The sequence below is a fragment of the Clupea harengus genome, chromosome 15, assembly GCF_900700415.2.
Source record: "Clupea harengus chromosome 15, Ch_v2.0.2, whole genome shotgun sequence".
NCBI classification, from domain to species: domain Eukaryota; kingdom Metazoa; phylum Chordata; class Actinopteri; order Clupeiformes; family Clupeidae; genus Clupea; species Clupea harengus.
In genome coordinates this window covers 11,934,006-11,947,980 of record NC_045166.1, presented here as the reverse complement: position 1 = coordinate 11,947,980, position 13,975 = coordinate 11,934,006, and the positions used below count along the sequence as shown (strand labels likewise).

General features: G+C 43.9%; 2 protein-coding genes across 8 annotated transcripts in view; one reads left to right on the top strand and one right to left on the bottom strand.

The window, feature by feature from the left end:
• Positions 1-4,592, bottom strand: part of si:ch211-278j3.3 (E3 ubiquitin-protein ligase RNF19B) — a 29,297-nt gene extending 24,705 nt beyond the window's left edge. For 4 of the 5 annotated variants that reach the window (XR_004165231.2, XM_031581372.2, XM_031581377.2 and 1 more), the window contains exon 1: positions 3,636-4,592. The gene's annotated coding sequence lies outside the window, so the exon portion shown is untranslated. Of the gene's footprint in view, positions 1-1,907; positions 2,654-3,635 lie in introns of those variants that run through there. The other variant, XM_031581374.2, reaches the window with a different exon arrangement.
• An 18-nt stretch (positions 4,593-4,610) lies between these two features.
• On the top strand, positions 4,611-13,104 carry znf513a (zinc finger protein 513a). Of its 3 annotated transcripts, XM_012824782.3 has the most exons (5): positions 4,611-4,701; positions 5,550-5,640; positions 6,258-6,392; positions 10,803-11,621; positions 11,994-13,104. In XM_012824782.3, the coding sequence occupies exons 2-5, from the start codon at positions 5,577-5,579 to the stop codon at positions 12,869-12,871; spliced, it is 1,896 nt and encodes a 631-aa protein (XP_012680236.1). In that variant the 5' UTR covers positions 4,611-4,701; positions 5,550-5,576; the 3' UTR covers positions 12,872-13,104. The 3 variants fall into 3 exon arrangements, with proteins under 3 accessions (XP_012680236.1, XP_031437238.1, XP_042565808.1); XM_031581378.2 differs by lacking the exon at positions 5,550-5,640 and having other exon boundaries at positions 4,622-4,701; XM_042709874.1 differs by lacking the exon at positions 4,611-4,701 and having other exon boundaries at positions 4,789-5,640.
• The last annotated feature ends 871 nt before the right edge of the window (positions 13,105-13,975 follow it).

The following is a 13,975-nucleotide window of genomic DNA, read 5'->3' as shown; positions in this document are numbered from 1 at the left end:
ACAAACACGCCTTCTTTCTCTCTCACACAAAACACACACACACATAATTTCTTCTTGATTAAACCCAGTAACCTCAGGTGTTCACAAATGTAGCGTCTGTACAAGAATTGGCTCACTGGTCCATTTCAATCTCACTCCAATGTTATCACATTTATAGCTGATTAATCTTAATTAGTTCACTGAAGTGCTGTTATATGTCTCTCTGCTGAGAACCTCAAAAAGTCTACATTAATCTACATTAATCGACAGGGAACACTTCTGTGAATTTCCTTGCAGAATGAGCAGCTGCTTGTGTCAGGTGGACATTCTGGAGAGCATGGCTAGAGCACTGTCAAAACAAAAACGTCAAACATAGCCTTCAGTCACAACAACAATGCATGAGTGTGCCGACTCAACACCGAGAGAGGGTGGCTGGGAAAGAATTTCATCAACCTAATGGCTTGTGGGTCTAGCAGAACAACAGTGTTGATAAGAGAAGAGCACTGATAACGAGCAGTCATAATAAGAAAAGAACAAAAACAGAGAGGGGAGAGGAATAACAGAAACAATGCTGCTCGGTCTCCCTCAGTTGAAATGAGAGAGTTTTTCTTTTCCCAAAGTCCCTGCAAATTATTCTATGGAACTTGAACATCGAGTCATCTGCCAGTTAAACATGCCTAAGATTACTCTCGCTCTGACGAGAAATAAAGAGCACGTTTCCACCTGAGGCCATCTTTTCCAGTCTGGTTTCTCCATTTAATGGGAACGAGGGATGCGGAAAGATGGGAAAGGTATGGAAAGGGAGGAAGAAAGGAAGGCTGGAAGGGAAGGGTCTTGCTCTCGTCTTGTTAATGTGCTCCTCGTGTGAGGGAAAGCGGCAAGCTCTGGGGACTCCTCTGCAGGCCTTTGGCCACAGACTCCTGCTGAGGGGAGTCACGGCTTCAGGATGCTCTCTAATGGCCTACCATTACTTGATTGATTCTGTGGACGCACTTATGTATGTGCGTTAGGGAGTGTGTTTGTGTGTGTGTGTGGGTGTGTGTGAGAGAGAGAGACCAAAAGAAAGAGAGGGGAAGTGTGTGTGTTTGTGTGTGTGGGTGTGTGTGAGAGACAGAGACCAAAAGAAAGAGAGGGGAAGTGTGTGTGTGTGTGTTTGTGTGTGTGTGTGTGTCCGTGTGTGTGGCCTGCCCATGTGTATCAGTGGGAGGTTGACTGCATTTAAATACATCTAAATGCAAACGATATGTGGGAGGAGTCAAGCAAGTGTGTATGACCTTGCATTAAGTCCTTCTGCTTACTTAATTCCTATGGCCACTTTTTAGGTGACACAGCCACCATCGTCTCCTTGAGGAGCAAATAATCCCCTTAAATAGGCCACAGGGTGGTTTGGCTCCATTCACACGAGAGACGGAGGGCGGTGAGAGCGCACTTCACAAATAAACTAACAACCCTCTGAACCTGCTTAAAAAACACATCACCTTGAGCCTCACACAGTACCCCAAACCACCCAACACACACACACACACCCATAAAGCTCTCCTTCAGCACTACACCATGAACTCTCCCTTCCTTCTTTTCTCTTCACGTTTGTGTCTAAGGATAGCTAAAAGACAGTGTGTGTGAAATTAAGCCGATAGAAGATAGCAGGCGACCATGGATGGCTTGGGGTCATACTCTCACTGGGTGTCACTGAATAGCATCACGTTAAGTTAAGGCAGATATCAAGGCGTGACTGCCGAGCGAGGAGCCATTGGTTTTTACTGGAATGAGATCATCGCTGCCAGGGTGGGGGGGATGAGGTGATTGGGGGTGGGGGGTGGGGGGGAGGGCACGGCAGAAAGCCCGGGGAAAATCAATGGCACTGAGACTCCTTTGGGATCATGGCTGCTCTGTAACTGGCATGGCTGATGTTCCCTAGAAATACTCACTTTTGCAGAAACATTCAGAGACAACATCCCTGAATGAATGGCTGAATGAATGAATGAATGAGTTTTTTTGAGGCTGAGCAGAACAACTGGTTGCATAGTTCAGCTGTGGGGATTAAGGCAATATGCTTGAGTCGGCTGTGCAACAGAGATCAGCTTCCACTGCCTTACATTCAGCCATTGTATCGGTGCATTCAGGCCCCTCAGTTATATAATCAGCTTGGCTTCAGACACTCTCTCTTCCATCTCCTGTGACTGATCATGGTGCTGCTCTCCCTCTCCTGCCAAAATAACACGAAAGCTTCTTAAAAAAAGGTGGAGGTAGGAACACGGTGATCACCTCATTTGAAGCTGAGCAGTTTAACACACCAGCCATAACAATAACTGTTGCTGTTATTGTTGGTAAGTGAGAACATTGCCCTCTGGTCATGTGACGTCTTTTTCAGAGCCCTCTGGATACTGAGAGAGGTGACACAAGTACACGTCCACAATGGAGAGGGATAAGGGAGCAAATTTAGGATAGACACTGGTCCCACACAAGAGTTCTACTTCAGTGCACAGTGCAGTGTGGTCTCATTGTAAACTGTGTTAAGAGCACACATTTCACAACAACAGGTCAAGTACCACATAGAGACATTCATTCAGCAACATCATATAACCAAAACTGATTTGGATTGCAGTGAATATGCATATAGCTTTATTCTCGTGTCAATAATGCCACGTTGCAAAAGGAAAACAAATTGGTAACCTACAAAAAAATTGGTAGGTAGTGCCAAGCGACCTTGTGAAGCGAATATGAAACAAAACATGCTTGTCGTATAATTAACATGTAATAACATAAGCTACCGTGGTTTATAAACTCTGAACTGATTGTGTTTTCCTACATTCGTTCGGTGAAGCACATTCTGCTATTACCCGCTGTAGAAACCCAGGGTTGTACTACAATAGTTGAACATGACACGCACGCCGTCCTTCACGTTCAGGCTGTTTGCGGAATGCACGAACATATTCTAGCCTACGCATGTATATGACACACAATAGACCAGTTTCTGCAAAGTCCTTCTCAAAAACTACTGAAAAGCTGTTGCTATGCAATCAGAGGAAATTACATGGTCCGTTTTCAGCCCAGCGGCATGTATCTGAGGGAGGAGGCAACGCAGACCCCATTAAATAACTCCATCCGGACAGGAGAGCGCCAATGCGGGTTTTGATAGCATATTCGAAACCTATGATTGACATACTTCCAGAGTCCCCTATATGCACGGGATTTGGTACATTAACAACCGCTTCATTTTATCCACCTGCCGTTTAATTGTGTAGCCTAACGGGTCGTCGGATTTGCGAGAATTCGTCTCAGAGCGTGTCCACTTTGGAGACACTGAGACAACAATGGGGCGCTGGACTTTAAATTATGTCCTTTACTTGAGTCGAAAGCTTAAAAATGAGAGCGGATTTGGGTTTATACAAAGAAATATTTAGACTACTTTGAAAAACACCCTACGAGTGAACAGTGATTTAAATAATTAATCATGTGGTCTGGCCAGGGTATCACTACACTGCAGGGAGTGGCAAGTTTATTACGTATTCCATCACTCCTCTGTATAAATCTAGCATTGGAAGGGTTTTTAGCATATTCAATACATTTGAGAAAATGGCTTATTATATTTTAGGTAAAAACAGATAAGGCATGTGGATATAAAGGCTATAGCTATGAGGAAAACGGCACCTTACCTTCTGTCAACGCTCTTTCTCACTGCTCAGTGCCGCCGATTGGCTCCTCCCACTGAACAGCCGAGAACGGTGGGCTTACCGAACCCTCCCACTGCTGTAAAGTAGATTTGCCCGTCAAACCTCGGTCTAGAGCGTGTTTCGCTGGATCCCACGGTCCGAGCAACGCTACATGACGTTGACTGGGAGATCCCCGTTAACCTCAGAGATTCCCTCCCCCTTCTGTGCGCTATGGCCCGTTGAAGCAGGCATGAAAAGAAGCGCCCAGTAGAAAACTCGGAGGAAAGCGAAGACTGAAAAAAAGGCACCGTCTCTATTCATGAATATGGCCAGTTAAATGTCCCATCGATAGCGCCTATGCCTTTGATTAAATAGGTGAACGTGTAAATCGAAATGCATGCTGAAGAATGGGCAACTGTAAATGTTTCCTTGTGTTCGTTCGTTTAATGTTTGACAGCACCTTGTTCTGGTTAGAAAAAAAGAACATAATAGCAGTCTTATTATTAGATGTAAATGTAAAGGTAACTAACTGGCAGGTCAGCTGGTTCTGTTTAAGGGCTTGCATGGAGTAGCTTATGGTAGCTTATGGAATGGTGCGACAAAGCTGGTAGAAATTATTGCATGAAAGAAAAACTGAATACATTTGTGGGGATCAGCCTGTTGTGTATGCAGTCTCAATGGATTTACACCTGAATTGGCCTATATGAATCAGTGAAATGCTGGCGAGCCTTAAGTTAAGCCACATACATGAAGACATATTCAGAGCGCATTTAGCATATGAAGAATAACTAGATGGCACTGTATACTTAAAATAATGATTTAAAACTATCAAATTAGATTACCTCTTTGGCCATGTCATACCTGAGAGGGGCCAGAGCTAAGCTAATGCGCAAATGCTTGAAAACTACACGTCCCAGTAAACAGGATATGTCAAAAGGAAACGGAAATACGCAACATAGCGGAAGAGAATGTATACAATAGCAATCTAAAAATCAATTAAGTTATGAAAAAAAGCCCATTAATTGCCTTTCTTTGTCGCCGATGTTGTTATGGAATGGCGGATAGCTAGGTATTGTATTTTCTACGATGCGTATGTTTTTGCATATAAAGAAAATCATTATTAATACGTACAATCTTAACTATGAATATGTTTATGAAATGTTGTTAGCTACCTGGCTAGCATAGCTTGATTACTAGCCAAGTTTTCATCATCGATAGCTTAGCTGGTGACAAATAGAATTAAAATAGCAAGCCGAACGTGTAAGATATCTAAGCATCTAGCCCCTTCTCAGTTTGCAGGCTAAAATTAGCAAGCTAGCTCGCTATCTTGCAATCTTGACAGGTAGCTCAGTTAGCTAGCTAGCCAGAGACTACACTACGGTGTTGATGTATCAGTTAAAATAAAAACAGTTAACTTAGCTTGTTATTTGTAATGATATCCTCTTGCATCTACACTTTAACGGTTCTGATCTGACTGGGTAGTTTGGTTTACCTGGGCTAGTGTTAGCTTGTGCAGTTGTTGTCACATGGAAAGAACAAATACCCACCAAGCTAGCTAAGATAGCTAGCTTTGATTACCCGATTCGTGTGTGTATTAGATTCATAGATAGGCAACGTTTATTAACGCTATCTAACGAAAAGTTATCTTTTCGGTACACAACATTAACTCGCTGTCAAAATTGAATCTCATTTGTTATTGTCAGCTGCAGTTTTTCAAGGTTGGTGGCTAGCAAGCAAGCAAGCTAACGCCAGGTTACCATCCAGCTATTCGTATTTTGGATGTCACAATATTGCAACAACTCTGTCCTATGGGGTTGTTGACATCCCTGTGGCAGTGGCTCTGAAACGCTTTCCTTTACACAAACCCGTGCCTTTAAATCTGGTAAAGATGTCAAATTGCTAACAATGAGCTGATAGATTCATGAGGCGTCGTGAAGCGGGTGCATGACCAGAGAGGCTGACTGGAAGATGCCAAGAAGAAAACAGCAGAATCCACAACCTGTAAAGTGTAAGAATTCATCCAAAACAAGAGTTTGGGGCCGATGAGTTACATGATGGGGAATAAGATGATGGGGGTTTGACCTAAATTTGCTGACTTTTCTATTTTAATAGTTGGGTGTGTGTGTATGTGTGCCTCAAATAGATGAAATCATAAGTCCGTGTGTGTAACACTGCTTGTCATGGTTGAAGCAAGTGCCCTACAATGTTGTGAAACTGAGGGAGAAACATCTCTTTGACCGAGTGTTATAATGACAAATGCAATCGAATGCACATTGAAAGACCAGCTCTTAAGATGCATCTGTACATATTGCTCTCCCCTGTTAGGGTTATCATTACAAACTCTACAGACTCCATATAAGAGGTTTAAAGATCTAGATTCATGATTTTGCCACTGGTTTTTGTACATCACGTCTATTGCATGGCAGCAAAATGCTAGCCTGAGCCTTGGTAGGGTTTGGACTGCACTAAGTCACCCTGTCCTAAAGAACTCTGTTTTCTGTGCCATGTTTTCATTATTGGATTGGATTCCTTTTGCTTTTGTGTTAACAATATAGGATTTCGTATGCAAGTACAGGCTGGACTAATTGTTGTCTTTTATTTTTAATGTTCTTTTTGTTGATTTAGTGGATTCTGAAGATGGTATAGGACTTGAAACAGCAGCAAGCCTCACCTTCGAGAGCGATCTCATCTTGGGACAAGATCTTGATTTTACAGACCCAGACAATGATGGGAAAAGCATAGGGCTGGACAAATACACATGTGAGTTCATAAAGCAATGTCAAATATCTGAATGTAAAATGTATGGATATATGGGATCATATAAAAGATTATGTCGTGTAGAAGAACATTTGGTAGGAGAAGAATCTGATCCTATTTGTAACAAACTTTATTCTGTTTGGACCCTGGACATCTGCAGAGCAGTTGACATAATAGGAAGATGTTGTTTTATTGCTTGAGCTTTACTTAGTATTAAACACAACCGATTAATTTTATTGGTGGGCTTACTGGGCTATAGACAAAACCAACTACCAATTTGTGAAATCAATTAGCATGGCGTTAAGTTAAGGCTTTTTAGCCTCCTTTGGTCTTTGTATACATTTTAGAACTATTATCCAACCATACTATGATATGCTGCAACTTATCACTATATCCCATGTTTGTGTTTAAGGGTGCTTTGTACATTTTGTCCACTAGAGTGCAGTATAAGGCAAAATGGGTCACCACTTGTAAACATTCTTCTCTTGAGACTTTGTTGATACCCATACAGTCTACAAATGCCTTGGGGTGCAATTTTGCCTGCTGATTAGTTAATGCTAGTTATCTATGGCCAACTCACTGTATTTCTCGGAAAGCAATGTATCTCTGGACTATATTACAATTAATAGAACAAGTCTAGGGGTGTCATGAAGCTGCTTAGAATTGTTTTATACTTTGCTTAGGGGGACAGATATGTACTTGGTCTACAAGGTTCTGGTCAGTTTGGCACATTTCATAGGGATTTGGGTCAGATACAGCCCCTCAAAAAAAAAAAAAAAACACCCACACAGCTCTTGAGGTTTAAGTTTAAAAAGTTTAAAAACCCACTGTTCAAAAAGTATTAAAAATATCCAACTAATATTTGTCTTCCTGCAGTAAAACAAACTTTTGTTGGTATCTCTGCAGTTCCGAGGACATAGCAGAAACTGGCCTGTAAAGCTGGTTCCAGAATGAAAATGTCAAATGGCATATTTTCAACAATCAGAAGTTAAATGTGGTACACATTGTAGAAAACAAATTACTATCCATCGTATTGATTCATCGTCCACCATAAAAAATAAATAAAAAAGAGCATCCTTTCTATCTATTATTTAACTAGAGCAGTTGATTTTGGGAAACATACCCCTGGCCGGCTGTTGAGAAGGTCAGGTGTGTGTATGCCTGTGTCTCTCTTTTACAGGACCGTATACCATAAAGAAACTAGCTACCTACAAAAACACACCTTAACAAGTGCAAAGCCTGCATAAGGTTGCTTTAACTGGCAAGAATAAGACACATTAAAAAAGTAATTACAAGCTAGTAATAGCTATAGAACTAAAGTATAATAACAAACCTACATTTAAAGTGGAATTATTCTTTTCTGGGAGAGAAGGTTGAGCATTTAGTTGCGTGTACAGTTAACTGTTTTGGTCTTAATCAAATTGTATCACGAGGCAGTGTACTGCCAAAGCTTGTAGAATACTCAATGCCTCAATCCTCTCTGGTATTACCGACGCATCCACCCTTAGTGGAACATTTTGATAGAGCTAACAGTCTGCTTGGGCCATTTTCACAGTATCACCACCAGAAAATACAAAAACAAACAAACAAAAAACCCACAAAAAAAGGAGGCAATCAAAACAGAATTTACTAATTTACCTATCTATTATGATACATCATTTAAAATATGTGTATGTACATATGATAAATTATATTTTTATTTGTACGTGTATTTAGAGATTGTGGGTATTGTAGTGGCAAATATGATTTTCATGATGTAAAGAACATAATTGCAATAATAACATAATAGCAATAACAAGCAATAAGTAGGTTCGTGGGAGAAGAGTAAGTGCTGGAAACATTTGTAAAATAAAAAAATAAATTGTATAGTAAGTAAAACCGTATTTAAGACAACAAGTATATTTACAGTGTATATCTTATGTCAATAATAACAACAACAACAACAACAACATACCGACATACTATAAAAAGCCTGTGTGTGCACCTGCATATCACTGTACATCAGCATTTACAATCTATTCCATTTAAGATGTATCTTCTTCAGCACAGCCTGTCTAGATTTTATATTCTCAAACTTGTATGGATTCTCATTGTTTTTAAATTGTCTGGTTTTGAGGGGGAAATCCTTTGTGGGTATTTATCATAATGTTTGAATCTCGTTGTTTCTAAGTTGTTGTCTGGTTTTGAGAGGGAAATCCTTTGTGGGTATGTATTATAATGGTTGATTCTTAGCCGTCCCAATAGTGGCTATTGCTGGCTTGATGTCAGGGGGTTCGTTGCATTATGATTCAAATGGTAAGCCATTAGCGGGAATGAGTGTTTTATGACGACGCATCAGTCAGGGAGTGGTTAACATCTCTCATGTGGTGGGTGTGTGTGTGTGTGTGTGTGTGTGTGTGTGTGTGTGTGGGGGGGGGGTGTTGGGGGATGGGGGCGATGGCTGCTGCTGCTGCTGATGACAGTCTTGTCAGGGAGAACCGACGGAAACTGAAAACAAAAAAGCAAGCAAAGGAGGGAGAAAAAGAGTAGCATCCTGCTTCCATTATTATAGAAAGGGTCATCAAGGCGACCATCATCATCAAGGACACCATTACGGGAAGGCATTTATTCATCATCATCATCATCATCATCATCATCATCATCATCATCATCGCCTCCTCCAGTCTGTGCCATTATCATCATCATCATCATCATCATCATCATCATCATCTCCCCTCATCATCATCAGGACAGCCATTATAGTCATCATCATTATCATTAGGCAGAGTAATCATCCACCAGGGGTTTGTGAAAAGCCCAATATAAAGACCAGGCCAGGCAGCCGTCTCTCATTCTCATTCTCCGTCTCCCTCTCGCACTGACACTCACTCTGCTCTGGGTTGGAGAGAGACGCTGTGAATGTGTGCGCGTGTGTCTGTATCTGTCTCTCGTTGGCTTGTGTGTGTGTGTGTGTTTGTGGAGGGAGCTGCCGGCTCGCTTTGCTGGTCTTTTCTTGCCGCCAGAGAAGGCCATTTCTCCAGACAGCCAGAGGAAGCGTGGAGACAGGGCCAACTCCAGGCTCCTGATTCTCCTCTTTTCTCCTTTCCCCGCCCGGCTCTTTTCTCGTCGCATGGTGTTTTTTAACGTGCCGTGATTTTGTTTCCAAGGGAGAGGTGTTTAGTTTTTTTTTATTATTGAAAAACCACGATTTGAGTAAGTATATAGCAACAGGATGTTTCTGATGACTTGACAAGGTGGCTTGAATACTAGGTGTTGTTAAAGGAAAAAGGATTGCAGTAGCACTCTGGTGATACCATTCTGCTTTATGGCTTAAGGGTTTGTTGTGGGCTACTTGCATCGATGTTGAGTGCTGCGGTTGGGTTCGTGGCTGGTTTGTTGGGTACAAGTTTTTTTTCTATTGGAAAGGATTTGATATTGAAGTATGGAATGTAATTGTGTATAACTGTTTAACAAGATTTCAACACCAAATCTACCGTCTGTCTGAGTTAAATGCCTGGGATTAGCTATTCATGTCAACTAATGATACTACTGATTTCTAGAGGTCTGCTTTGTCGGCAGATAAATTGGTGCAAAGATATGTGTATTAATACATCATAGTACATATGTAATTATGCATGTATTTATTGCATTATAATACAAACATACATAGATATAATGTATACATACTGTGTACATGTAATGTATTAACATGTTTTCAAAACATGACCAGTTCATCATTACCGAGATAATGCTAACAAATAGATCTCCAAACGGAATTTTATCATTGTGTAGTGAAGATTTTTAGGTTCAGTGTCAGGATGCGTAAATGGTGTTATTCTCCTTCATGAAGGGCTGACATGAGAGGCTAATTTGCAGCCCTGGTCGTTGTTGAGAGGAAGCCTCTGATGTACCGTACCGTTCAGATTCACTGTCACTAGACACCTGTGAAATTGCATTGTCTTTGTTTTACAAATGACAATTAGAAATGTTCTGATAGCTGATTCATGCTGTTATGATTCATTATGTGTGTGTGTGTGCGTGTGTGTGAGAGAGAGAGAGACTGACCCACTGTCCACTATCCACAAAAGGCTTCCTCAGGGTTGCAAAGGGCTCTTAGATCTTAACATTCCTAGAAGGGTGATGGCTGAAAGAACTAGAATTTTTTTTGGGAAGCAAAAGACACTTGACTCTTCTCTCTATTATATCCATATTTAGTTGTACACAGGAAAATATGTTAAATTCCTTGTGCTATTGGTTGGGGACTTCCCACTAATATATTATGTATTTCGAGTTATATCTTTTTCATCTCTGTATCATTTTTTTTGGAGAAATGTAAAATGTAATGATCCAGGTAAGTGTCACAAATACACGTGTCCACACACCCACAACCGCACACAGCTCACTCCACTGTCCTGTGTCCTCCTGTGTCTGCAGCTGACCTAGGCTTACCTGTGTTCTCCCTGGCCGACGAAGAGAGCTCCTCCTACAGCCGCCTGAGCATGGAGAGCGACACCGACGAGCCAAACGGCGAGCGAGATGCACTCACCGCCACCGCCAATGCCTCCACCTCTACAACCCCCTCCTCCGAATCCGCCTTCCCCACCTACATGTCTTGCCGGGGCTGCGGCCGCCTGCCGGAGGATCCCCTGGAGACCGGTATGGACCTGGTGGGGCCCTACTGCCTCCACTGCTGCAAGGGAGGGAGCGGGGGAGCGAGAGACGAGCCCGGGGGGTTCCGGAGGGGTGGTGGAAGCGGTGGGGGTCCTGCCTTGAGGTCGGAGGCAGCAGAAGGGGTGGCGGACGAAGAGGGCGGAGGGTTGGGGTTGGAGGATGGGAGCCTGCTGAAGCTTTCCTCGTGCCATCTGTGCGGCTTCTCGTCGCGCTACGCCAACCACGTCAAGCGCCACATGAAGACGCACAACGGCGAGAAGCCGTACTGCTGCCCGCTCTGCTCTTACGCCTCGGCGCAGTTGGTCAACCTGCAGCGGCACCTGCGCATCCACACTGGCGAGAAGCCCTACAAGTGCCAGAGCTGCGCCTTCGCCTGCAGCTCCCTCGGCAACCTCAAGAGGCACCAGCGCATGCACACCACTGCCGCCGTTGCTGTTGCCGCACCCAACCCCAAAGGGCAGGGAGGGGGCGGCGGAGTCGGTGGAGGCCCACGCCGGGGTGCTGTCTACAGGGGGCACAGCCTACGGAGGCCCCTAAGGAGCCACAGAGCCAGGGAGGAGTCAACGAGGACCAGTAATGATGGTGAGGATCAGCTCTTGATCACAGGGGAGGTGTGAGTTTAAGGGTTTGGATTTGATGGTGTGATGTAATGCCTTAGCAATTTTTCATTGTTGTTTTCTTATCTGTAATGGAACTACATTGATAAAGTTAGCAAGAAAAGTCTGCTGCCACTAACACAGTAATGTTCTTGCCTCCAAGCAACTAGCATTAACTAGTTGTGCAGTTCGACAACAGATTGGTCTCTCTGCAAAAACATAGATCATTAAGCCCTTAAAATTAACCTGAGTCTTTGATTCATGACTCACTGCTATAATCTGCTGGATGTGTTGAGCTTCAGAAACAAGATTGTTCAATTTGTAACTATTTTTGTTCTTCTTTTTTTTTTTTTTTCAGAAATTGTGTCCCGAAATGACTTGGCACATCTACCTATGGGTGGAATTGACGGTGGTTTCATACAGGCATTTGACAGCCCCCGGGCTGAGCAACAACAGCCACACCAGCGCACACCTAATCTCCAGCCCCCGCCTCCGCGCCCCCCTCCTCCTCCTCAGCAGTCACAGCCGCCGGCCGCCCTGCCCCCCCTCCTCTTCCCCTTCACCTGCCGCCTGTGCGGCGTCGACCTGGATGACGAGGACGGCACTTCGGCTCAGATTTGCGCCCGCTGCACCCTCGAGCTCCTCACTAAGGACACGGGTGGCGCGGCAGGCGAGCGCTCCGGCGGTGGCAGCGAGCGGGTCTACACGTGCGCTGCGTGCCCCTTCCTCACGCACTACCCCAACCACCTGGCGCGCCACATGAAGACGCACAGCGGCGAGAAGCCGTACAAGTGCCCGCAGTGCGACTACGCCTCGGCGCACTTCGACAACCTGAAGCGGCACCACCGCGTGCACACGGGCGAGAAGCCCTACAAGTGCCACCTGTGCGAGTACGCCTGCGGCAACCTGGCCAACCTCAAGCGGCACCAGCGCGTCCACTCCGGCGCCAAGCCCTTCCAGTGTGCCCTCTGCAGCTACAGCTGCAACCAGAGCATGAACCTCAAGCGGCACATGCTGCGCCACACCGGTGAGAAGCCGCACAAGTGCCAGGAGTGCGGCTACACCACGGGCCACTGGGACAACTACAAGCGGCATCAGAAGAAGCACGGCCTGGCCGCCGACGGCTGGGTCAAAGTGCAGCTGCCTGGCGGGGAGGAAGGCGAGGAGGAAGAGGAGGATGAGGAGGAGATGATGGTGGAAGAGGAGGAGGAGGAGGAGGAAGGGGAGGTGGTGTAGGTCGCCTGAAGGATGAAGGTGGGTATTTGGGAAGAAGGGAATTAAAGGAGAGGGGGATGTCTATAAAAGAGTGTTGAAGAGAATAAACAGATTTAGTATCTGACCGGAGCAAGGCTGTTTCTTATGAGGTGGTTGTACATTGAGAGAAATCGATAGAGGAGAGAACATGAGCTGTGAAACAGTTGTACAGTGAGATTTCAGAACGTGTCAAAAGGGGAAAAAAATAAAAAATACCAGCATAACCTTGGATGGTGTTTTTTCGTGTACACCCCCCCCCCCCCCCGTTTTCTTTTTTGTTACTATCACATCATGAGTGTGTGTCTGCTGAAATCATCCATTGGCTGCTATGGTGATGAATTGTGCACAACTTTTTAAAAGACAACTTTGTAAACCAACTGGAATGTTCTGTTGCCTTGGCGATGAAGTGAGGTAGAGTGGAGGAGATAGTCTGCCTAGTGTCTCTGTTTGACAGAACATTCACTGCACACCCTTGAGTCCTTTTTGCCAAACATGCCACTGACACTAAACGAATGCTCCCGCGCACTGATGTCCCAAGCCTGTCCTGCCTTGGTTCTGCAATGACACATGCAGAATATTATGGGATGGTAACACATGCAGAATATTATGGGATGCAGGCTACACTGTGACCTTATGACATGCGTAGTCTGTGTCAGACATTTTAGAAATGCTAATCATGTTTGATTTATTTTTCTCTCTGTCTCCCACTCTCAGTCCTTATCTGCGAAACTTGTAAAGTTTTTCGTAACGCTCTTAACACAAGTTCTGAACATTCGAATTTCAGCTCTTGCGCCACAGGGACTGGTATTGACGTGGAGTTTGCGTTGAGTCTTATAACTGTGAAATAGCTCATTTGTTTTTTAAATCTTGTCTGTTTTTTTGTTGTTGGTTTTATTTGAAGTCTGATAGCAAGCATGAGAGTGTCAAGTTGAATATGTACTATAAATAGCGTTTATTTTTTTAAACGTGACTGCCTTGATCCGTTTGAAAATCATATTTTTAATATATAGACTTTTTTTTCTTTTAGTGTCCCTTGTCTGAGGAATGTTAAACCACATTTTGCTGTCTGTGGGACTTCGTCAAGGG